Raw genomic sequence first — 27117 nt, 5'->3', positions numbered from 1 at the left:
GGTTGAGTGTGGTGTCAGAAGACCCCGAGCGTGGGCCCCTATTTTCATGTGTATCAGGTGGATGATTGGAGGAAAGAGCTAAACAAGGCACAAATCATAGCACATCTGCCCTAAAAAAAGCTGTGCTAATATACTGTGTGTGTCTAGCCATGGCAAGTGCCAGCCTCGCAGCAGGCATTAGTCAGAGCAGAAACAGAACATACTGTCTGTCAGGTTGTCGTGTTGCCATAGTGACAGTGTCTGTTTCTCTCAGGTGCTTCTGGGAAACCATTCCTCACACAAACCGGCCTGTCTGGGTGCCTTTTTTTAATTAAAAAAAAAAATCTTCTTTCCACTCACCTTTCCAGTGAGCATTGTTGGCACTGACCATCGTTTGACCCGCTTCCCACCTGCATCTCTGCTTTCTTTATTGAGCCCCCATGCTGGGGAAGTAGTTTGCAGCAGTAGTGACTTGAGGAGCGACAAAGATACAATGTGATTGCCTCTTTGTTTCTCTGCAGGGTGCTGTAAATTGTGTGGCCTTTTCCAGAAATGGAGAGTACTTTGCCACTGGAGGTTCTGATGAACAGGTCTGATCTGGCCAATTTTCATTTTCTATAGCAACCACTGCTCTAAAGCCATTACTGTATGTCAGTTACTGCAAAAGAAGTAACCTTTTGCATTGAACTCTAGGTGATGGTGTGGAAGAGCAACTTTGATGAGAGCAGCGACACTGTCAGGGTGCAGCGCTCCACCTCTTATTACTACCACCAGGTGCCACCCTCCAGCTCAGCAGCTCCACGGCCTAAATCGCAGCCATCTGCACACCAAGGCCAGGTTGGTTCAAACAATATGAGATGCACACACACACACATAAGAAACAACTACACTTTCATACAGAATTGGCAACAGTGCCTCATGAAAGTGAGTACACCCCTCACATTTTAGCAAGTATTTTAATTACAGTATATCTATCTACTCAAAGAACAATACTATAGAAATTACTATACTTTAGAGTAGTCAGTGTACAGCTTGATTTACTGTCAACACAACCATTAAATTTTTGTCGAAAGCTGGCAACACAAGTGAGCAGCAAGATTGTGTCCAGCATGGTGGTGCTGCATGAGTGCTGCTGGCACCGCAGAACTGCGGTTCATTGAGGGGAAAAATTAATTGTATGGAGTTAAAATCATGCCAAAACCTCACAAACACATGAAAACATGTTTTACTTGGGACACCCAACGATTCACAGGCAAACTCAGTGTGGTTTGCAAATACAAAAACATCGTTCACAAACGAATGCATTTTGTTTTGCAAATAAGGAATGTACCTATCAAAAAAATACAGTACATCCTTTTTCAGAAACAAATACAGCATGTTTTCAAGGAACATATTTCTTCAATTCCAAAAAAATATATCCTTCAAGTACAAACTAAAATCATTCAAGTACAAAAAAATGTTCAAGTGCAGATTCAGAGCAACCTTAAAGTAGAAAACAAACCTTCAACTGCAAAAAAACCCAACAATTCTACAACAACAAAAAGCTGACATGTGACTTTTGGCTTTTTCCGCCTTCGGATACACACACAAATGCACTCACAGAAATTCTGGGATAAATAACTCCCAAGCGAAGAAGCAAACTACCTCTTTTCAACAATGCTAACACAGACAACGAGATGCAAGCTATTATTATTATTATTATTATTTTTAAAAATCAAAACGAACAGTCCTCTGGAGTATGACATACACCGATCTCCATGAGCAGCCAGCAGTGAGACCAGACCGCAGGGACTGTCTACGAATGTCAATACCGTAAGGAAACAATAAATGATCAATCAATAATGTCACTTCTGTGAAGTGTAGTGCCAGCCAGCTCACCTCACAGTACATCCTCCTGGTTATGCGACAGCAATTAGTTTGGGGGGGAAAAAAGGCTCATGCAAATAAATGCTGTATACTTGTATAAAAATAAACACGCAGAACATACGGATGCCCTCATGTTTAGTGTTTTCATGCCTCCTTCCCCCTCCGAGCATATTGCAGCCTTTGAAGTGTCTATTTCACATCCATACCTCTCATGTGGGGCGACAAATATCTATCTACACCTTCACTTTGATGTGAAAACATTTCTTGACCTCATGAATTCATTTGAATATTAAACTGTGCTTATATCATGACTATGGAAAAAAGGATGTATAAATATCAAGATATGATGGAAGGTGGTTTGCATACATCCCACTAATGTTGCTGAAAGTACTTTCTCTTGTGGAATTTTATAACGATACAATACATCAATGGTCAGATAATGATCACACAATAATAATTTAATAAAAAACCTAACCTTGCTAAATATTATCCCGTCTTTTCATTTGACATCGTGTGGGGGCGGCATGGCTCAGGTGGTAGAGTGGTCATCTCCCAACCTGAAGGTTGTGGGTTCGATCCTCCATCCTCCCGTGATTGTGTTGAAGTGAACCCCCATTTGCTCCCGACGCTGCGTCATCAATAGGTAAATGTGCCAGTAGTGCCTTGGAGGTGGAAAAGCGCTATATAAGTGAAAGACCATTTAGCATATATGTTCGGACCACCCCCAAACATCAATAAATGCCCCAGTCAGTCAATGCTGAAAACATCCAGATGAAAATTAGGAAATTAAATTAAAGCTGTACAGTATGTTTTATGTCAGTAATGCAACAGAAGATCTTTACTTCCATAAAAATAGTCATTGCCTAGTCGCACAAATGTGTTTTGCCTGTGGTAATGGGTGAACCATTTCATCTTATATTGTGTTTGTGTGTTTACTGTGATTACTGTCAGTAACTGAAACTGGCAGCGGTACTATTAGCACAAAAACTACCAGGGCAATAATAACAGGAGTACTCATGTGGGTCATAATTTGCCAAAGCTTAAACATTTATTACCCACATAGGTTGAACGCCTGTGACTGTGAGCCTGTTCAAACGTTAATGGTCCACTCCAATCCTGTTGGAGGCTGTAGTTCGCATGACAAACTGACTACAAATTAAAGAGACATGTCCTTCATAGCATATCCAAGATATACTTCGATTTGCACCAAAATTATTTTGTGGTTAAAATGTTTTCAATATATAAAAATAAAATTAAGTAATAATAATAATAAAAAGTGATCAAGTTTAAACGTATTTATTAATATATTTATTAGTCAAATTATTAATTTCTATAAATGTGATTTAATCCTGAAAATATATACATAATAATATAACACATTTATTTATTTTATTGAATATATTAATTGAATTAGTTATTAATAAATCATACAAGTTTAACAACAAATTGATTATATTTACATTTTTTTAACTAAAAAAAAAGAATATTTTTTTTAATTTAAAAAGTGGTCACTAACTAATCTATTTATTCATTAACTATTGGGAAAATTATTTGATTGTTTTCTTTTTTTTTTTTGAATGTTACTTTTAATTTGTTGGAAGAATCTCTGACTATTCCTAACTCCTGTTGTAATGATGCTCTTACACTCGATTGCTTTGAAACACATTATTGATCAATTCCACATAATTGACAGCATTCTAAACAATCAGCATATTATAATACAAAACAAATCTTTGTCAAATACAGATGTGGGAACTATAAGTTTGATCATGTTGTTTCCTTCAGCGAATAGGCTAACCTAGCATGATGTTGCTGTTAAAATGTGGCTATAGCTCGCATAGCTGTGGTAGTGTTGCTAACGTTTGTAAATATCTCATCATATGGGCCCTTTAAAGTCGGTCCGAGGCTGCTCAGGTCTGCTGTTTGTAACGGCTTCCCAGTGTAAATAACAGACTTTTTAGAATAAGTAAACAAGGTCACAAAGCTTTGAGACTATTAGTTCTGTTTAAATATTGAAGTACCTCATCAGATATCGCTTTCACACATAAAAGGGGCAGGGTGTTGAAGGCTGGCGGTGGGGAAACCTCAGGGATGGGTTTAGATTTCAAGCATTTGGCTGCCGCAGTCTTACTTACATCAACAAGGGCAAAGCCAAGGTCCTCTCATGCACAACAACACTCAGCATCCCTGCCTCTCCTTGGCTTTATTGATTGCCGCCCCGCCTGCAGACAAGAGCCACACATAGAGATGAGTGGTTGTACTTTCTCATGCCCCATGTGCTCACTGCTTCAACAGGTCTTTTTTCACGTGCAATTTATGGATTCAACACACTTAAACGGCACGTTGCATGGTAATCCTATTTTTCTCAACTCAATCGACATTTAAACAAATGGTCTTCACAAATACCGCTTCCATTGAATGCCTGACATTGTCAGCAGAACCTTGCCAACAAATTCAGAAACAAGCAACTTCTGTGATGATGAGACCTCCTGAGGAACATAATGACTCAAAAACCACCTGATTGCATGAGAGGTTATATATTATTTATTATTGAAGCAGTACATAACTATTGGCTTTGAACTTTACAACCATTCTACCATTCTCCCACATGCACTGGAACTCAGTTTGTTTTATTCATTTAGACAAGGGGTGTCCAAAGTGCGTTCCTGGTGCCATTTGTGCCCCGCAGAGCTTTTTAAAAAAAATTGCCTATGGCACATTCTAAAAATTCAGTTAAACAAGAAAACAAAACAAAAAAACAATGGGAGAAAAAGTACAAAAAGGTGTACAGTAGAGCCCCGCTTTTTGCCGGAGTTACGTTCCACGCCTACCAGCGAATGGCAAAAGTCCACCAGTAATTGATACGCCCATAAAAATGTAGATTTACAACATACTGCTCTCTCCTGCCCCTACAAAGCCGCCTCCTGGCTTGACGTTTTCCTCGGATATCGGATCAACATTTGCAATAAAATTGACTGTTGTAAATCTTTGATTAGATTCACCTCCAGAACCTTCTGTATTTTATTGCCATTGTTCACTAGCGACAGAAGCTAACAAGCACAATCCACACTGAAAAGAAAAATGATTAACATTTACGTAGATTGTATGGTGACATTCTAATTAAACTGTAAATCACTTTGCTTTTATCACATAAAATTTAACAGGATTAGTAAATAAATCTTATATTGCAAATGTGTGTTCTTATGTAAAAAAAAAAATAAAACAAAGTAATGTTTATTTGACTTTTTGCAATATTCATTTTTAGTGATTACAAATACTGAGTAACCCTTATGCATATTTATTCTTTAGCACGCCAGACTGATAAACACTGTTTATGTTCTGATTTTAACTATACAGTAAAACTAGAAACATTGCCATTTGATTGCAACCATCTAACTTCAAGCCAGCACTTGATTAACAATGTATGGTAGTACACTGTTGTACCAGTCCACAGTCTACCCTACCTCTCGCCCGAAGGCAGCTGGAATAGGCTCCAGCATACCTAGTGAGAACCAGCGGTATGGAAAATGGATGGGGCATTCCTTTGTTCATTAGGCACACAATGAATGAATACACAGGACAACTACCAATACTACATGGAATGACAAAAAACAATTACAAAACATTAAATGCGTAATATTAAGAGCTATTTACAGAGCAGTGCAGTAAAGCGTGATGGGAAGCAGAATGTGCAGATTCAAACTTGATATTTGACTTTTTGGAATAAAATTTACTCACATTTTTAGAATGGGTTACAATATGGGGAAAAAAACAGATTAATAATAGAACTGAAGTAATTGTTAGTTACTATACAGTTATTTATTTAATATGATTAAACTACATATTAATACACAATCTTAAAAAACAAAAGTTAGTAAACACTAAATCCTGATTTTACAATGTAGAAATTATGTAGTTTTACAAAATACAATTTTGTACACCCAAAAGTTTTTTTGTTTTTTTTCAGTGCAGGTTTAAAACCTAAATATGCCTCATACACTTATTAAACACATTGAAAGTATAAAATGTATAGCTATTCACCAATAATGAATTATAATGAAAGACGACCCATGAACAGATGGATTCGGAGTCACGGTGTAGCCAGCACACAACTATGGTGTATTCAAGGACCGCCAAACACGTTGTGTAATGTCAACGCTTGAGGAAAAACATGATGGATGAAGACATAAACATAAAAATTGTGGACTCGTTTACGAGTGCTCCATGTATGCTGTATATTTTGCCCCTTATTATGTATTTATACAGTATTGATGTCATAAAACTGCTTAGCTTCTCTTTTCAAAATGAAACATACAAATTGCATAAACAAGCGACTAGCAGGTAACTGTCAGCATTAATAGGTCCAGCTTGTTTCACGGTTCCTGAACGCCACTCAACAAAGGCGGCACACTGCTTTCGTTTTGTCCACTTGTCTTGGCGTTCGTTTTACGTATTTCACAGGAAGGGCCAAGTGTTGCCAAACGGGAAGCTTTAATGACAGAAGAGGCTTTCAAGCTCTGGCTTCTCCTTGGCACTATCGCTAGCCATGACTCCAGCTAGCCAAATACTAGGCTGCACCATATTTGTTTACGTAGTAGACGCATGACTATATCGTGATGTACTGTTACACCCCTAATAATAATATTGTACACAACACAAAGCTTTTCTTAATAATTTATTATCATATCTATGTTGGATTGGTTTAAAAAAAAAAGGGGGGGGGTCCTGTAGTCTTTGAGTTTTAGCATGCGGCTCTCTGCGGAAATTGTTTGACCACCACTGATTCAGACAGTAAATAAAGCTGCACACATTGTTACTTTCATTCATCCTCTGGTTTTCATGAATTGTCGCCTGCATGTTGCAAAAGTGGCATGAAGGCCAGGCATTGCACAAGAAAGTGGCAGCTTTCTCGGTTTTCAACTTTTCATGTATTATTTATCAATTCGCAGTTCATTATTTATAGCACCTCTTTCATCTGTCGTGAGTCTTGCACACGTGTGTGTCGCCTGAGAGGGAGAGGAATGAGAGGAAAAACGTCACCCTTCTTGTTTAAATGGAGCTGCTTTCTTGCCTTTTTAGTATTACAATCAGGTGCTTTGTAGATTTTGGATGAGGGAAATAACAGAGGCCCGAGTTAAGACTATGAAGCTATGAAGTGGCTTATTTTATTCTTTTGCGTAACCTGGTCTGGGTTGAGGTGGTTTTCAGATAGAATTTGCTTCCTTTGGCCACCTCCACTTTTATATGAGTGACCCCCCTAAGGCTCTTCAGAAAATGGGGAAAATAACATTAGGCTCACTGCTAGGGTGAGCGTGATGTGAATTTCTCTTACAGATAAAGTATCTATCTATCTAAGGGAGACAAAACCTCACAAAATCAGCCTCAGGATTGTGGAACAGACGCTAGCTTTGAAACATTTGGCAGCACTTGAGTCCTCCTGTCTGGTGCTTTTTAAAAAGGGACCAAGATTTTTAGTAGTATTCCTCCCTCCCTGCTAGGTTACACCACCATACCGCCTCTGGCTACTAATAATTGAATCAGGATTGACTAATGAGAGCGACATACGGATGTAAAGGCCACTCATTCCTGCTGCCCCCTACTCAGAATCAAATCCACAGGGAATTCCAAAGAAGCTCATTTGATATGCGTGATTCGTTTATGTTCTTTACTTGCTTGTGATGCGAGGTTCCATGATGCTTTGCCATTGATGGGCTGGCACACCACCAGGAATGGGGATGCCTAGTTGTTCAACACAATATGTCAGCTCTAAAACCAGGTCTACCCAGACTGTGTGCGTGCGTGTGTGTGTGCGTGTGCGTGTGTGTGTGTGTGTGTGTGTGTGTGTGTGTGTGTGTGTGTGTGTGTGTGTAAGCCATCCATAGTGACAGGCAGATCAGCTCTCTCTTATCACATCCCCTATCATATCCCTAATCTCCCCCGCCTCTACCCGCTATTTGTCTCGGGCTTCACATCTGGGTCTTTCTCCCGCTCACGTGTACAGGCAGACGAGCTGCACACTAGCAACAGGCTTCACTTCACAGCTCAGCTCAGCACGCACACACACACACACACACACAGACAGCTTGGCTCGAGGACGTCGATCAGCGATTGGAGAGCTGAGACTACAGCAGCTTTATGAACTTGTGTTCTCTTCCGCCATTATTTTTCTTGTGACGCTGTAAATCAACTGGATGCATTGGCAAAAAAGTATGATGGAACAATCTTGGGTTATTTTAAACCCTTTCTAATGCTAACAAAATGTACAAAAGTGATGTGAGGACAAAAATCTGCGAGTTTCAAAGTTGATGTCATAAAGATCGGACAGTAGCACTTTTTTCTGTCAAGAGGACAGTAGTAGAGTATAGAGTAGATAACAAAGGGAGATTTGAGTAAAACTACTAAAAGCAGCAGAACAAGGCATTGTGTGGTATGGTTTATTAGTTTCTGACATGTTTAAAAAGTTACGTTGAGGAACATCAACCTTTTAGTCCGACTCCTTTATATTTGTTGATATGATGATTCAAGGGAAAAGGGTGTTGAAATAATACAAAATAAAATGAAAATGGGAGTAGAAAAAAACGAGACTAATGCTTATGCAGTGATAAAGGAAAAGCAAAGAAAAATAGATATAAAGAAATAAAAACTGTAAATAAATTTTACAAAGTTTGAATAATTAATAGAAAAATGAAATAAAACAGATTAAACTAGGGCTGTCACATGATTACAAATTTTAATCAGATTAATCTGTTTTTGAATGAATTAATCATGGTTACTCACCATTTGGCACTATGTCTGGAAAAAATGCCAATTTTTACTTTATTTACTAGTCTAATAGTAGCAGAACATTTGAATGACACTTAAGCCGTGTTATGAGCAATGAGGGGTTACGTTCAAAGACGCCACATAAAAGTTGAATTCACATGTTTTGACTATATTTTCTGGGATTTCGGAGCATACTTAAATGCTGTAAATTTTGCTTCTGCTTTAAGAGTTACAAAGTGAGCGATAAGAATATCCACTTATTGTTTTTATTTGTCTTTGTGTTTATTTAGACCAGACATACTAATAATACTAATAATACAGACTAATAACGACATTATTGTGATGTTTGGCGTGTTCAGGATTTCCCCTAGGATTTTTTTGAAGCTGTGGTGGTGGGCTGCATGGGAGGCGGACTGCCGCCGCTGTGTCGTGCCGCTGCTGCGTCACTGTGGCAGGAGTTTTTTTTGTTTTGTTAATATTTACTTTTATTGTCGGTAATAATGTCAACAATAAGGTCAACATCACAGGCTTGAACAACAAATGCATGAATTAACTTTAAATTAACTTTCTCTCTGCCATGACTTACTCTCTTGTGCCAACTTTGACGTAGTGGTCATTCGTTGTGTCGTTTTTTCCTGTGTACCGGCAGAATGGCATCCCTTTTCAAAATGCGTTTATACCGTACTTTTAAGCCAAATGCTGGTGTTCCTTCAAAGCAGTCATCAGTGAAATGATCACTGAAAAGAACAGAACTCGAGGTGGGCGTCCATCTGTCTCGTTCTCTGCACTTGCTTTGTCCATTGTTATCTTAAACCTTCCTCTTTTGGAAAACAAAACAAACATAACGGTATCACTTGGATACTGTGAACATCCAGCACTAACATAAACGTTTTGGCATGACTACTATTGTGATGAAAAATATACTGAGCCAAGTCAACGATCCACCTCGAGAAGCATTTATTTACTCTGGTTTAGCTGAGTGATGTCACTCCGATGATGTCACTTCCGGAAATGAGGGTGAGCTGTGAGCTAGTTCGTCATGGGTGGCGCCATGACCTATAAATGGAATTTTAGCGAATTAACCGTTCACTTTCTGAAATCGAACAGTGTAGATCATAATTACAAACAATATATAACATATTTAAGCAAAGTTGATGAATCATGTCAGCGATTCTTTAAGTTGTGTGCTTTCTTGGCAATGTCAACTTTGCGTTTTGTCAGATGCTCATTTATGTAGGACACCAGTTCCTACTTCAGCAATGCTATTTTGTATTTTGTTTGAGCACTGATAGCTTACGTTGCCTTGAATCTTAATATGTGACCAGCAACAACTGTCACTCCCAGAGAGTTAAAGATACTTAATGCTCGTTGGAACCAAGAACAACTAGTCCTAACTCTGCTTTCAAAGAGTCTGAGAGTAATCTAAACTCTGGCAGGAACCTTTGACACTTGAAAAAGCATAAATTGTATGCCAATCCGCGAACCAACAGCATGATGGAAACTGATGGAAAATGTTTTGTTCTGTCTTCCTTGTGGAAGACTTTTTCTGGAAGGGTAGGTAGACTGTTTCATGTGAAGGGTATACAAAAGAATTATGTTGAGAATCTCAAAAAGCCCTGAAAGAAATGGAAACCCTTCAACCAGAAGTGGAGTAAATACGAGGATAGAACCATTTACACTTATGACCAATTTTCTGGCACTTTCCTTAATTAAAGACTGGAAGCAGTGAAAGGATTTAACACACAGCCATTATTGTCTAAATAGCTGGCAACACAAGTAAGTAGATAATTGTGTGTTGCCTACCTTGAAGTCAGTGGCAGCATCATGGTTTGTGGCTGCATGTTTGCTGCCGATAATGGGGAGCTGCAGTTCATTGAGGGAAACGGGAATTTGACTGTGACACTGAAGCAGAGCGTGATCCTCTCCCTTATGGAAAACTGGGCCGCATGGCAGTTTTCCAACATAAGGAGCAGAACACACCACCAAGATGACAAGTGCCTTGCTGAGGAAGGTGAAGATGATGGAGTGGCCAAGTATATCTCCTCCACACCTGAATCCAATTGAGCAGCTGTGGGGAACCCACAAGCGGAAGGAAGGTGGAGCGCAAGGTGTCCACCGGGAATGTCATCATGGAGGAGTGGAATTGCAGCTCTGGTGAATAAAACAAAGCTTTTTGGTTTGTATCATAATAAACGTGACATTATTTCACGTTTTTAAACCTCACTTAACAGAACCTATTGACTGATGTGGTTTGGTTTTGTGGTGTAACCAGGTTATTTTACTGCCGTGGTTTTATTTTCAAATGTGGGCAGAGTTGGGCAAAAAAACTTTCATAATGTGTCCTGTGGCAAGTATGCACTGATTTTAGCATTGTACATGTACATTGTATATTGTCATTGTACATTTAGTATCTCACTATATTGTAGCGCTGAGCCTCGACTCGCAGCTGGAGTACCCAGCATACATTGCGGGCACTTTCTACTGTAAGTAATAGTTGTGTTTGTTGTTAGCCCTTAGTCGTTGTTACCCACATAAAACGGTAATTCATTGTTGTTGTGTGTTAACTTACTTGTTACGTTTTGTGCTGTTTATTTTTGTTTCGTAGCACGAGTAAGACTCGTTCTTTTTGATCTGTCTGTGCACTTTGTTGATGAGCCAGTTAATGGCCATTGCTTGCAAATGGAAGAGCACTTCATGCAAGCTGAAGTGCATAGGAGTATGCAGCGTTACAATGCCTACTGGATTAACATTGTAATGACATGCCATTCTGTCAGATTGTTATAATGTGAATGTCACATATCTGTGGCGGTCCATTTTTATTTGTGGCGGCTTGCCACAGATAAATGTTAGATAAATTAATATATGGGAAACCCTGGGAAATATGCTACCGTAAAACATATAATAAAATGGTGGTTTGAATATGAGGAGTGTATTACCTTCTGGTTATATTGACTAGCACAGCTTCTGCTATTTGTGCTCCTTGTGAACCTTAAAGGCTTGTATAAAACAGCGGGTGATGTTGGCAGTGGGGAATTGATTGCCTTTGCCAGCAGGTGGTGGAGGGCGAACCCGAGTGGGAGAGAAGGTGTGGCCACAGAGGTGAGGAATAGATTGTAACGGAGTCAAAGGGGGCCGATAATAGGCCCGGGGAGTGAGACGGAGAGGGAGAAGGTCGAAACGTGTAGTTGTGAGGCAGTAGAAAGACAAAAATGGCAGTCTAAAGGAACGAAACATCGATATGCTTGGGGGTACCAGAGAAGGACTCTCCCAAGACGTGGTGCCTACATCTCTTTAAATCTATCAAAAAAAATGTTTAACTTAACTTTCTAACAGTAGTGCTGGCTTGTCCAACGCATGCCAGCAAGCCAGGCTGCATGACTTCAGAGCTTTGGCACCTCAATAAAAATGCCCCCGAGAACGTTATGAGTAACACCTGGGTTTGAAAGAGCCGCTCATAGCGTTGGAAGAATTACAGTGTTCACTTTTTTGTTAAAAAAAAAAACAAACAACAAAAACACAAACACCGGTCGCTTTTGTCTCGACTTGTGTCCTTCTCCGCTAATAAATCTGTTGTACTCTTTGTGTGCTTGTGTAGTGCCGCTTGCAGAGTTCATTGACGGCTGCTTTAGCATTAAAGTTGCATTCAGTCCTCAGGAAATTTTCCACTGTTGGCTTTTCCACTCCAGGTGATTCATTAGTAGGGGTGGTTACTATGTGTGCACATACAGTTTGTGTTTACATTTGAGCACGTCGGGGTTTGCCTGACTGTGTGTGCGTGTGCGTGTGTGTGTGTGTGTGCGTGTGTGAGGCTACAGTAGTACAGGATGTGTTGAGATTTCAGGGCTGCTTGTGTAAAGCGGTCAGGAGATAAATTAGTTACATTGTGCTTCATTGTTTAAACTTCGGATTTTGCAAGATTGCTTCTTAACATTCTCTAGGTAGTCTATTCTGTTGACGTTCTCTATTCTTTAGTTTACAATGGAAAAGCAAGTAACTTTTAAACTATGCAGCAGAGAAGGAAACATTTTTCTATTTCAGAAGAGATTGATGAAAACAGAACACAGATGTGAAGTCTCGAACAAATGGAAAGCAAATGGAATGGTCATAAATCAGACGGTCACATGGTCTCACTGATGTTTAATGCATATAATAGTGTGAATCATATGCCAAAGCCTCTCTGGACTTGCTGGATAACGACTGATTGAGCACTCATGATACATAATGGACCACATGATACTAATAATAACAATACATTTCATTTAAAAATCCTTTTCAAGAAACTCAAAAGCAGTTCACAATAAAGCAACAAAGTGCACAAAATATACAGTAAAGCAATAAAGATAGAAAATTAATCAGTTAAACATATAATCAACTAAACATATAATAAAAGGAAAGTATTAAACATAGTCAATACGAGGAGGGACTTCCCGAGAGAGGGGGCAATGAAGCTAAAAGCTCTGTTACCTCAGGTCTGGTGCGTGGCCATTGAGGGTGGTGACAGGACTTTGGCATCAGAGGAGCGAAGGGGGACGGGTTGGGGTGTGGAGGTGGAGGTGGAGAAGGCAACCCATACTGTGGATATTTTTTAACATTACCTTCTCAAATATCTTATTTATCTAATAAATTACTTCTATTTATTTAAATTTGAAATGTAGAAAGACTGTTTGCAATGGCTATGTGGTTACCTAGAGGGCACTAACTTTTGAATGTGTTGCAAGCATTACATCCCGCCCTCTTTCCGCTCTGAGCATGTAAGCCCAGGTAACACACACAAAGTGCCTTTGCTAAGTGCAAACAGTCCCTTTTAATGAAAGGCATTAAAGCGCGTTTTGAATTTGAAGTAGTGCAAAATAACACGGTGTGCCAGCACAAAACAAGGTTCATGATCATGTTTGTAAAGGTTTTCAGTACATGTTAGATCTGGGGAGTTGAGTCAGAGCATTTGCACTTAGACCTGGATCAGAAGTGAAACCAGAAGTTAAAAATTAAGTGAGTCCAGTTGTTCTGATTCAACAGTCAGTAGGTAAGTTCAATAATAATAGAACTATTTCTTCTATAGACCACCCCTCTGCCTGGGTCAATACAACAAATTATGCATTAAACAGTACTGTCATACTGTACCTGGTAGTCTTCATTGTGGGTGGAATTTCCCCATGCAACACAACGCAAGCTTTCACTTTATGCCACGCTCTTCTCTAGTAAATATCTAGCTCTGTGTCGGACAGACGATGCATTAAAGGGATAGTTCGGATTTTTTTAGATGAAGTTGTATGAGATCCCCATCAGCATTGTAGTCCAATAACAGTGACTTACCCTCCACTTGGTCTCCTAAGTCCAGTTCTGGTCAGATTTCCGTGATGAAGAACGTAGTTCCACTTAGTTGCTGGGGACAATTAAGTCATTAAATTGAAGACTTTGGCTTCTAAAAACAATATGCGTTAAAAAGATTAAAAAATTCCTTCTCAAAAACAAAACATCACATCACAAAACGCTCGGCGTTATATCTGTCTCCCGCCGTATTCCTGCACACTGTCGCCTGTGCGTTCATGTGTATGTGACAAAGACGCTCACATCTACTTCTGCGACGGAGCGCCGCGGCAATCTTGTTTACGTATGTGTTCCACAGCGGAAGAAGATGCGAGTGTCTTTGTCACATTCACATGAACGCACAGGCGACAGTGTGCAGGGATACGGCGGGAGACAGGTATAACGCCGAGCGTTTTGTGATGTTTGAGTTTTTGAGAAGGAATTTTTGTGATGCAAATGTACGCGTATTGTTTTTAGAAGCCAAACTCTTTACTTAATTGTCCCCAGCAACTAAGCGGAACTACGTTCTTCATCACAGAAATCTGACCAGAACTGAACTTAGGAGACCAAGTGGGGGGTAAGTTGCTGTTATCGGACTACAATGCTGATGGGGATGTCATACAACTTCATGTCAAAAAACCCAAACTATCCCTTTAAGTCCACACTATGTCCTTCCTCTCCCGCTCAAGCTTGACCAAGTTGCTCATAAATATGGCACGCACCTCATGGAGGCGTAGCAAGCCAAAAGCACAGACGTGAGATCCGTTCTCAGACATCAGGTCATTACACAACTTTTTTGGGGGGGGGGCAAAGACCACGCAACCCACTGAAAACGGCTCTCCAACTCCCTTTTGGGTCACGACCCACCAGTTGAGAAGTCATGTAACCAGTCATGTAAACACCACAGAGAGGAAAAGTGAGGACGTCCCTTCAGTAGTGTTCTACAGACATACAGATTTAACACTGACTGTTTTGGGTGGCCTGTGGTGACCCCAAACACTTAGAAGATACTTCATGATGTGTGGCTAGTGCTTTGTGCCCTATTGGTGTTGAAGCAGCTGTTTTCATACAGTGCAAAAGAGTGAGTCTACAAAGGTTAATCAGTCTTGGTAGGGCTTTTGCACTAAGCAGATTAAGTTTTTCAGTGTACTTGATCTCATAGCCCTGTCTCTACCCAGTTGTTTGTACCAGTCGATGCTGACAGTCATAACCTACATCAGTGGTTCTCAGTTATTTTCTGTCATGCCCCCCCAGTGGTTTGAGCAAAATAGAAGGCTTGCTAAGAGACACAAAAAACACTTTTAAATTAGTTATCCCATGCGACAATGAGTCCTGATTAAAAAAAAAATAATAATAATAAAATCATGACAGGCCAGCATAGCGCTGTTAATCCCCTGACCCCAGCCTAACGTAAATTTGACAATACATTGTTGTCAGCAGCATATCATTGTCTTAAGAAACAGTCGTGTACCATCACATATGTCTATATGTCTTTCTCTTGTGTTCCAAATATATAAAAACAGCTAAAAAGACGCCGCTAAGAATGCACGTAATGGGAAGCCCCTACTCTGTCGATAAAGCCTTCTGAAAAAACCTCCACAAAGCACCAACAATGTTCCATATACATATAATGTGACGTGCAGATTAACCACACTACAGTGACATTATTATTATCATTGTTACGCTGAAGAACTACGTTAATGGCATAGTGACACCTGGATATATATGTCCATTCATACACTATATTACTTAACATTGTTTTGACGCCACACCTCATTCCCAGGTGTGGCGGGTTTTTTCAGGCTGTGGCGCCCCGCCATGATTCATTACATGTAAGCGGAAACCCTGACTCATCCTACATATCCTTTATTCCAGCCTGATGTTGCTATCCTTCCTTTTGAATGGGTTGAATTTGAGCTTCACTTTTTTTGTCCACTCACGATGGCTATGGTTTAAGTCTGCATATTAATTCAATACTAAATTTGAAGGGGAATGTTTGACAATTATGAAAAGGAAGCAGTATCCGAAGTACAAAAATACATATGACCAATGATAAAGCCTCATTTTCGGGGGATTCCCTACTCACAGTGGCAGGTTTTCACCGCTGCACCGTGCAGGGATTGCAACAACAATATAAATGAAATCTCCAAGATTAAACACTCTTAATGAACAAAAATAATCATCAAATTTACATATTTGTTCATATAATGCACACAGTGAGTGTTAGGCGCGAATTGTGTTTCATTTTTATTCACGTACCATCGTACCTCCATCACAATTGGCGTACCCCTGGGGGTACGTGTACCCCACTTTGGGAACCCAGGATCTAGAGGTTTGTTCCTTTCAGCTTGTTCCCAATTTTGAAAAATAAGCCTGTTACCACCAGCCCAAGAATGGAGCCGATCTTTAGAGCAACACCTCGCAACATTAATTTTTGCAGTTCAGCTCATGATCATTCACTGTTATTCTGCCTCCTGTGTTGTTTTTTTTAGGCACCTGAACCAGCCAAAACAGTTCGTTACAGTCACAGTGGAGCCATGCCTCCCGACGCCCACAGGAGCTCAAGCACCAGTTCCACTTCCACCCATGCAAACGTCCAGACCCCGGCTCAGCCGCCGCTACAAGTACCTCGCCACGCCTCCACCTCTGAAGCAAGCACGCCCTCGGATCTCACCACCACACTAGAGCACATTATGGGTCAACTGGATATACTGACTCAGGTAAGGCGGACGTCGTGCTCCTCTCTAGTGCCGCGCAGTAAGTACTTCACTTTGGCCACACCGCCCACTCACACACTTTGAGAACAAAAGCTTCCTTTATACTTTTCAACTTGAAGGCCAGAGATGGTGTCAGCCCCACAGACACAAAAAAATTATTACATAAGCACTTTCATGGTGGATGGTGCCGAATCTGGTTGATTAATCATATCCAGCAAACATTACCACCAAGCACATAAAAACAAAACTCGGGTCCTCGGGTTATGAACGAGTTCCGTTCCGAGACTGTGATGTAAGTCAAGTTTTAGTGTTAGGCACTATTTACACGTAAATGAACGCCTAAGTCATTCGTACTGTACACAGAACACATGAAGGACATATAAAATAGGATGAGCCGGATACTTGTTATCAAAGAATATCTGTTATGGATAATGCATTTTTGCTGCGTACGAGCATGAAACGAGTACATCTCACCATTATCCGAAAGAAAATCCTCATTATGTATTCACTTTTCACATTCTGTGATTGGCCAGTCACACACAGTGACCGCCCATTCCGAGACAGACTGTGCAGGCAGGAGCCACAGAGGTGATGATCGGTGCCTTTATTCACGTACACGATGCAATTGGCAAGCTGAAAACTGCTCGTGTGGCGTTGCCCACTGCCTCCTCTTTATTAGGTTTTCCTCAGCTCGCCTCTGTGCTGCACACTGCGTATTCTTACAGCGTCACGCACTGTAACTAGTTCTCCGGTGAGTCTTGTGTTTATGGACCAAAATTATGTTTTTAATTATTTTATGCAAGCCTGTTTGTAACCACGAATCATTGTAACATGGAACGGCGTAAACCGAGGACCACCTCTATGGACTGAATGCATTGTAAGCCCTTTGTGTGGTTTTATCCACATTAGATTCATGAATGATGTGAGAAGGTGTTTCTACAGCCCTTTTCCTGTCTTTTTAACAATATTTTATATCAAGATTATTTTTGGATAGCTTTGTTCTTCCCGTGTGTTGTTCCAGTTGTGTTCTCAGAGAGTGCACGCCGTAAATTTATTCTTAAGACTTCTGGGTAACTCTTTTAAAGAGACGTAACTTAATGAAATGTGGTGAGGAAATCATAACACAAAGGAGTATTATGACTGAGCTGCAGTATTTAGTATACCATATATGGTGTACCTCTGGGGAAAAAAAGCTTCACAAATAAAAGACAAATTCCAAACTAGGTGTTGAATGAGGACATGCGACAGAGGAGTCTTTGGGAGTAAAACCTATGGGTGGACATGTGTAGAAACCTGCTTGGGATTCAGTAAAAAATGCAGCCAGTATGCTCAAAAGAGGCAGGTTTTAACACGCTTTGTCACCCATTCACATTTTAGCACTAATACTTGATCCCTGAAATCTCTGACACAATGATTGGTCAGTGAATAGATACAATAGCCTTTACAATACAACAACCAAGCTATCAAACAAGAGGAAGCATAAATAAATGCCAATACCTATTTCCTGTCTTCAGCATTCACCTCCCTGCAGCTCTTACAGTACAGGAATCTGAGGGAGGCAGATGAATTATTCATATAACAGAAGCTTCCAAAGCCACAATTTGCTGTGTCACCTGTTTTTCACTAGTCTGCTCTCTACCAGCCCCTCATCGTTGGCTTCGTGTATACTTATTTATTATCGTCTCAGGCCACAAGACTTTTTTTTTCTGAACGAGAAATGTTGTCATGTTTTAATCTTGCAAGATCTTGTGAACTTGTCAACACCCCTAGTTATTATCTTTAGCAACTGTCCTGAATTTGTACATCTTTAGTCTGAAGATCACCTCACACCTCTATATGATTCATGTTAAATACATACAAATACAACAGTGTATAACACAATATTTATAATTATGTAGAAAAAGTACTTTCAAGCCCTTCTAAATGGTATTTACCTTTTTATACACCGTTTTAGTTTTTAGTTCAAGATCCCCTGTAATGCAAAACTGACTTTTTAACGATGTTCTGACAGTAATATCTGTCCCTAGACCAGGGGTCGGCAACCTTTACTATCAAAAGAGACATTTTGCCCCCACGCCGACTGAAGAAAAATTGCCACTTGTGCATAGGAAAATGCATACATTTATGCACAACTCTTACCATGCGTACACGCAAAACCTAGTGGTAGAACCATGAAACTACAAATAGCTATGGCTGCGCCTGTCAGGCCGTATCATCTTGCTACGTGCTTCACAACTTGACCATCAAACAAGGCACTGCCCCTCCCCCGAGAGCAGGTGGGCCGATGCAAACACAAAGCCTGCCCCTAAAGTTTATTTACTTATTTCTTATTTATTTATTGGTGATGCACGTGTAGCAGTCTGTGCCAGTGACTTGTTGATTTTTGAGTGTTTGTGATGTTTGTCTGTTTATGTTTTTTGTATACTTTTCTACTTAAATTTTGGTGTCGGAGAAATTCCTCTTCCTTGCTGTCTTTGCTATGATTTTAGGGAGGGAAAAAGTCCATTCATGCATTCATAAAGGGAGTGCTGCTAAGACGCGGAAATTAAAAGTGTGCTTTTTAAAAAAATCCGATGAATCAATAATCGAAAAAATAATGAACTGATGAATCGATTATTAAAATAATCGTTAGTTGCAGCCCTAATCCTGTTCACTCATTGGTCGGTAAGTGATTGGTCTTCGTCTGGGAGACAGGGATGAAAAGTTAAACATTTTTCAACTTCCTTGGATCGCGTCACTAGCCAGCGTGTGCACAATGACATGCACAAGCACAAAATTTAACACGCTCGAATTTTCGCATGGCAGGATAGAGACTCGCAGTAATCGCCCTGTCGCACAGTCTCTATTGAAAATGAAAAAGAATGGACTAGAGGTGACGTCGCTACCCGTGTGTGGAACCCGTCAATCAGTGGACTATGTGGTCGCTAACGCCGGGCTCGATTGCAGTGATGACAACTATTACACATATAGGTCTAATTCGAAATAAATTCCTACTTTTCAGAAAGTGTTGAGTGCTTGTTTTGAAAATGTCTTTCAGCGTTTTTTGTCGTTTCTCGCCACATATCAACCGTATATGTAAGCCAGCATCATTAACAGAGAAAACGAAGGAATTTGTCTGTTCCGCGTTACAAACGCTTGTTTTCTTCTGCGATGTTTCTTTTTGTGTGGGTTTGTTGATGGATAGTTTACCGCGGGAAGAAAAGATGCGTCTGTCACATCTCAGCCAATGCAGACAGGCAAACACTGGCTCCCCCTCCTTTCCTCACGCTCATCCAATCACCAATCATAACTCAGCCAGGATGCATTCACGGTCTTACATAAAGTGGGATATTTTTATTTTTAACTCATTTCAAAGCTGCGCATTTTCCCCACTTGCGTGTGGAAAAAAATATTTGTGAAGGGAGCCACAACAAAGCTCAAGAGCTGCATGTAGCTCCGGAGCCACGTGTTGCCGAACCCCGCCCTAGACCACGTTTATCAGCACCAAAGAGAAGATTATCATCCTTCACTTGTTTGCTCCACATTTGAGAGAAGACGCGCGCTCCATCACTTTTGAAGTTGCAAGGTAACTCAGGCCCTGTCCACGCGGGATCGCTCCTGTTTTTTGTTTGTTTTTTTAAAATCATGTCCACGCAGTGTCGAATCAGTAATAGTCATGTCCACATGGGAACGTATTGGTGGATAAAAACGATGTACAGTAATTCCTCGTGTATGCCGGTTAATTAGTTCCAGACCCGACCGTGTTAAAAGAATTTCTGTGATATACTGTACGAGTCAATGTTAATAAATTGAATATTTTCTTAGTTAGAGCATACAAAACCTGTTTATGATTTTCTAAATGCAGGTTTTAACATTATTAGAGCCCTGTAGACATGAAATAACACCCCAATAGTCACTTGTACACTCTTATTATTGTTTGTTTACATCACATTGCTCAGGCTACGGGATCACTGCAGGGACACAACTGACGGCCAGCGCTAGCATAGCAAGCTAGAGGGCTAAATAGCTAACCTATTCAATTTACTTATTGTAAACTTAAGAATGTGTTTCAAACTGAGTTGGAAAGGAGGACAAAGGAGACAAAAACTTTCCACTTTCAGATGGATGAGAGGAGAACCTATCTATCTCAGCCATGGCATGTCGGCTGTGCTGGCTCAGTAGCCAGTCTCCTTGGGTGTGAAAGATAATGTGCTCTCATAACATTACTGATGTCTAGTGACGACAATACTACGTATAACTTGTCTTTTAATTTTTTTATTTTGGACACACACAGTACACTATTGTGGGACCTCTGAAACTCATTTAAAACAGTCTTATAAGAGACTTGAAAACAGTCCTGTGTAAATGGCCCCTTAGACTTTCTACTGATAACTTTTCCCCCATCAGATATTGGGTTTTATTCTCGTTTGCATCACCAGCACCAGTTTGACTTCATGGTCTGCCATTGGGCCATTCCAAAGGGATGACGCGTTATGTGTAACACAGACCCAGTAACGCTGAAGGCTGTGTGCATTGAAGAGTGAAGAGACAAAACTGATGGTTGTATTTTTAGGGGCAAACAGATTTGGTTCCTATTCTAGGTGAACACTATAAGCCAGTATCGTGTGGCTGCCGCCCGAGGACATGTTCACAAAAAACACACACAGACAACATTAGCTGGGCTGAGGACTGCGAGGCCATATCAGGTTGGTAAGATAAACAGGGTATTATTGATCTAGAGAACAGAGGCAGGGACAAAGAGGATATACGAACCTTTTTGCTGGGCTTGGTTGGATGAAATAGCAGATGTCTTGTTTGATGACCCCCAAGAAAAGGCCTCATGCAACACGTCTGATATGTTAGACCCACAGACTACAGGCAGATTTCAATGATTTGCGCATGTATTAAGTGTTGTCTGCAGACATTTCTCATGAATCTCAGGTTAACAGAGACACTTTATGGAGTGGATTGTCAAGACTGACAAGGCAGTGCTGTATAAGAGCAGGTCTTTCTAGTCATGCGTCGTTGGAAATGTACTCATTTGATACATGGTTTCCACACAGATTGTTCCTTTTGACCTTGTGACTGTTACGTTTCAAATAGGATTGGACCCTGGAAGCAAAGACAAAGGCAGCAATTTGAGTTTAACAAATATATAGTCTTGTTTAATCCACTAAAGAAGGAAATGAAAAAAAACTATGGCGCAAGAGGTAGAAAGGGCAACAATGATATATGAATGCGGCACAAAAAAAAACTTTAAGAAAAAAACAGTACAAAGTTGGTTCCATGGGCGAAGCAGGGAACTTGCAGGAATGCCGAACAAAAGTGAAACTCGTGTAAGGCTAACGTAGCCTTTATTAGTCCCAAAGGGGAAATTCCAGACCTGCATAGTGTGTGTGCGTTAGTAAATAAAATATCAGTTAAAATAAATACAAATATTCTTACATTTATTGATGCAATACATCGTTGGCCAATTCTGCCAAGTATTTCAGAAGCTGATATAGCTTGTCTAACTTTTCAAATGGGATGTCAGCCTCGGTAAACATTTCTGCAAAATCCTAAACAAATTGTCATGCTTGTGCTTGTGGTTAAGGAAGATGGAGTCACCGATGCAGTTCCAATTGTAATGTAAGGGTTTTTTTTGACACCCTTATTTTGTTTGCACAATTAGACAGAAAGCGGTGAAAAGAGCTTTTATTATGAAGGTTGGAAGCAAGAATAAACGTGCCTCTTGACTTATTTCACTAAGAACTTGCACGACGTCAGTGGGCATCGTAAAACGCACACATTAACAAAAGGTATAAAAGACAGCAACACTCATAGAGCCTGAGTCGCAGACACACAGCCACGCTAGCATGCTCTGCTAAACTAAGATAACCCAGGTAGCTTCGTCATTTTGAACCAGTTGCATACAGTCCCTTTAATAAAAAGTCATTAAAGTGCAGTTTGAATTTGAGGTAATGCAAAATAACATGGTGTGCCAGCACAAAACAAGTTTCATGATCAATACATCTTTATCTACACATTCAAAACGTTTTGTGAAAAGAAGTTGTGTGAAGGTTTTCAGTGGTCTGTGTTATAATAAGTCCAGGTGCTCTGATTCAACACTGTGTAGGTAAGTTTGATAGTAATAGGAGGACCATTTCTTCTGTAGCCCACCCGTCTGCATGGACCAATAGATCAAGTTGGGCATTAAACCGTATCGTCTTAGTGTACCTGGTAGTCTTCATTTTAGGCGGAATTTCTCCATGCAACACCAAGTGAGCTTTCACTTTTTGCCTCGCTCTTCTCCAGTTGCTATCTAGCTGTGTGTCGGACGGACGGCGTCTCAAGTCCACAGCCAAGTCGCAGCCAAGTCGCACATAACCATGGCATGCACCTCGTGGTGGCCTAGCAAGTGACTAGCACAGAAGGATAGTGCGTTTTTTTTTTTTTTTGGCAAAGACCCCGCGACCCACTGAAAACGCACAATGGGTCGCATAGCCGTTTTGAAGTTGAGAATCACTGCCGTAGAACACACCAGAACACAATACGACAGCAAACGCATGGCGGTGGTGAACGTTGATTCATGCGCGCCAGAGAATACAACGCCTCCCTGCCAAGTCCATGAAGTTTATCAATCAACCTGATTGCAAATAGGAAGCAGGTGCAGCGGTTCGTTGCTTCGCCCAAGATCGGAACCCGGGACATGTGAAACGCGACGACAAAAGATCTTTTGTCATTTCATCTCATTGCAGCATACTGAAGATTCCCCCCATCCACACAAGTCTGACAAAAGCTCTCTTGAATATCAAACCAAAAATCACTGAGCAAAAAATCTGATTATACTATGATTACATCAGGGTTCTGCTATGTATTCAGCCCAGGACAGTTACATAATGCATAATTGCTTTAAAATCCATTTTGCAAACATGTTCTTGATGCCTAGACTTGGCTAATCAAGACCTTCTGGGTCGCTTTTTTAGCCATTTTACAAAATTTTAAGCATATATTTAAAAATATCACCATATTCAAGTTTGGGGGGAAGGGGGTACTCATAAAATGTCTGCAAGTGAAAAGTGCAGCTTTTTAAAAAATTTTTATTTCATCAATTAGAGATCTAATGCATCATTTTTGTAGTACGATACTTTTCACAAAACAAAACAAAACAGACAGGATTCATCTGCATTTTCAACAAGTTGCTGAGCGTTTCTTCCGTGCTGCACTGTGACTGTCACCAGGCAACATAAGCGGAAGAATCACTGTTGTTCTCCTTTTGAGAACCGTTGTTGTAATAGCGATTTCCAAGATGTGAATTTGGGATCATGATCACTCTGTCTGGCTTTTGCAATTAGTTGCCATTCTTCCCTTGTCTTAAATGTCTTCTGGTTTTACTCAAGAAAAAAAAAAAAACAAAAAAAAAAACAGAATCAGCAGCTCAGGCAAAACCAAAGAAAATCAAATGAAAGAAGACCAAAAATAACAGACAATATCCACTTTTTGCTGCAGTCGCTGTTAAATCAATAAAAGAAGAGCCGAGCTTTGAATGCAAGACTACTGGCACCAACGACACGTAGTTACAGTATCTCACAAAAGTGAGTACACCCCTCATACAGTATTTAAGAGTGTATCTTTTCAAAGGACAATACTGAACTGATAGAAATGAAACACGCATTTGTGACATACGTAGTCCAGCCAGCCCTGCATCCTGCCTGGGCTCGAACCCACATCCACAGATCCCTGCTAAATGAAAGTTAAGCAGCGCTAGCCAAGGAGCTAAAAGCCTCAGCTGTCAACTCGTTGTCCAGCGTGGCTCTTCAGGCATCAGGGAGTGAGGTTTACCAACATACTTTGGCACAGCCACACCAGTTGGCATCTGTATATAAGTATATCTGTAACAGATATACTTCAGAGTAGTCACTGTACAGCTTGTACAGCAGTATAAAATTACTGTCCACTGACAATGAGCCAACCCACAACCATTATTGTCTAAATAGCTGGCGGCACACGTGAAATTGTGCCTTGACTGCAGTCAAGACAAGCCACATCTGGGGCTGCACGACTGCTGTTGTGAAAAAGTTGTATCAGGACACCCCTATTACTCACTCACTTGTGTTGCCAGCTATTTCGACAATAATGGCTATGTGTCATTTTCAGCAGTCCATATGTACTGCTATACAAGCCGTACACTGACTACTTTTAAAGCGTTATCATGAAAATAGTATAAAGCTCAGCCAGTGTATAGAATCCAGAGTAGCATCTAGTGTGTCATGTGCCATGTTGATACTCCGAAGGAGACTTTTCCTCAACAGTATTGTGTTGTCTGTCTGTCACACACACAATGCATCTTTCAGACACACAATGGCGGCCATTTTGTGGTCAGAACTGTCAGGCTGATGCTGCACATCCTTGTGGAACATGCCATCCTGCTTCCCGTCATCTTCCTTTCCCATCTTGTTTTCTTCTTTTCCCCGTGTAGACGCTGTCCATCTTGGAGCAGCGGGTGACGCTGACGGAAGACAAGGTGAAGGAGTGTTTAGAGAACCAGGTGGCTCACATGAAAGCGTTTACAGGCGAGGCGGGCTTGACGCCGGCCCCGCACTAAGCCCATAAAGACTTTGTCCTCACAGAGATGACTGTTGGTGAAGTGGTTTCTCAGCGGTGACTGAGAGAGCGTTTCTTTCCTGCTGATGTGTGTCTACAGTTGACGAGATTTCGTACTTGCCTACGCGCCGCACGTCTGTTTTTAGCTGTGTCTCTTTGCAGGCAAGAAATACAACAGTAAAGCTCCCAATAAGAAAATTGGATTATCCAACCATATTAAAAGCCTCAAGCTACTGCCTCATTCATTGCACATGGTTTCTTGTGTTTTAAATGTACGCCCCAATTTAAACATTTCATGTTCACATATGAATGGGAATGCACCATAAGAGTACAGCGCTTTCAGAACAGACTAATTCATGCATTTAAAAAGGGCAAAGACATTTTCAGCTAGCAGAAGGAGACTCTCAGGGGTTTTGCATTAATTTAAATCACCACTTATCCTTTAACTTAATTTAAGTGGTTATTTTTGTATGTTGTTTTCTTATTGTTACTCAAGCTGGAAATTAAACTGTTCTTAAATTAAATGCGCCTTGGTAACTTTTGCAAGCCTGTGTTTGTTGTCATTGTTATTGCCAGAGCGATGAGGTCACCACTCGCTTCCTGCTACCATTGGTCCCCAGAGCCGGAGTGGTTCTCCGACACATCGTGACTTTGACTGTGTCTGTTGTCCTCTTAGCAGAGATGTGAACAGCGTGAGTCGTGAGTTTGGTCATCCCAGAGCTCGCAGTGAGTCACTTTCACCTCCTTCTTTGCCAGATTTTTGGAACCCCCATGCGTAGTATGCCGGGCAGGTTTGCACCAAGTACTCTTCAGCTCATTAACATAGAGTGTGGCACGAGAAATCCTGATCCATACATGTTTTTGTTTTTTTTGTGTGTGTAAGCCAGGGATGACCAATATGCAGCTTGCAGATCTTTTTTTTTTATTATTCATATTTTTTATGTATTCATTTTTAAACAATTAAAAAATATATATATACTGTATATGTATTTTTTTATTTATCTTATGGATTTTTTTATACAATTAAACAAAAAACAAAATGATCATTTAAAAATATTTCTTATGGACTAATTTTTTCACACAATTAAAGTTGAATAACAAAAAAATTATTTTAAATATTTTGTATGTAGTATTTTTATGTATTAACTTTTTAAAAGTAAAATTAAACAAAAAATAAAAACATCATTTTTTTATATTATGTATACATTTTTTTTAAATTACAATTAACATAAAAAATGTGAATTTTTTTTGTATTTTATGTATTGTTTTTTTAAATACAAATACATCTATATATTATAAATTATTATTATTATGTATATATAATAAATATAACTTTTTAGCATATCAATGCTGGATTGTGTTTCAACCTGTTTGTGATATTAAAATAGCCCCAAATCCTTCAATGTTTTAGCATGTGGAAAAAGTTTGGGCATCCCTGGTCTAAGCTGAGTCTTCTACTCCTGAGCCGCTGCACACAAAAGGGTGAACGTGTCAAAACATGCACGCCTACTATGTTGCCTGTGCTACTATTTTTCTGACAAATACACCACAACCCAAAAGTTTGACTAGATTGACTTGAAATTTGATGAAATTTCTCACATAGCTCAATGCACTCTACGTGTTCTAACTTTAATGTAACTTTAATGTAACTCAGCAAAAAATCTGGGACACGCCTTTCAGGGACTGACAAACACGTGTGTACAATTTTAGCAAGTTTGATTGAAAAACATGGCCGCCATCGAGCAAAATGTTTTTGCTGGCACTCAGGTCATTGACCATTTGTCTCATGATTATAAAACCTTGAGGATAAATGGATTACATGTGTGCTAGAACAGTGGTCCCCATGCAAACATCCAGTGATGGCAAACAGGGAAATAATCTGTTTGCCTTGTTCACTGTAGTTTTCTCAAACGCACCGCGTTCA

The 27117-nt window shown here is 40.1% G+C and overlaps 1 protein-coding gene across 1 annotated transcript in view; it reads left to right on the top strand.

Annotated features, from left to right (window-relative positions):
* Window positions 1-25930, top strand: part of poc1a (POC1 centriolar protein A) — a 37675-nt gene extending 11745 nt beyond the window's left edge. Inside the window, exons 8-11 of the mRNA XM_054785583.1 lie at window positions 501-569; window positions 673-816; window positions 16407-16634; window positions 25069-25930. Coding sequence (XP_054641558.1) covers window positions 501-569; window positions 673-816; window positions 16407-16634; window positions 25069-25194 — 567 coding nt within the window. The 3' untranslated portion in view covers window positions 25195-25930. The remainder of the gene's footprint in view (window positions 1-500; window positions 570-672; window positions 817-16406; window positions 16635-25068) is intronic.
* Window positions 25931-27117: the final 1187 nt, after the last annotated feature.

Source organism: Dunckerocampus dactyliophorus, chromosome 8 (assembly GCF_027744805.1).
Source record: "Dunckerocampus dactyliophorus isolate RoL2022-P2 chromosome 8, RoL_Ddac_1.1, whole genome shotgun sequence".
In the NCBI taxonomy this organism is placed as follows: Eukaryota; Metazoa; Chordata; class Actinopteri; order Syngnathiformes; family Syngnathidae; genus Dunckerocampus; species Dunckerocampus dactyliophorus.
The sequence above is the reverse complement of the archived record's forward strand: the minus strand, read 5'-3'. Positions and strand labels throughout refer to the sequence as shown.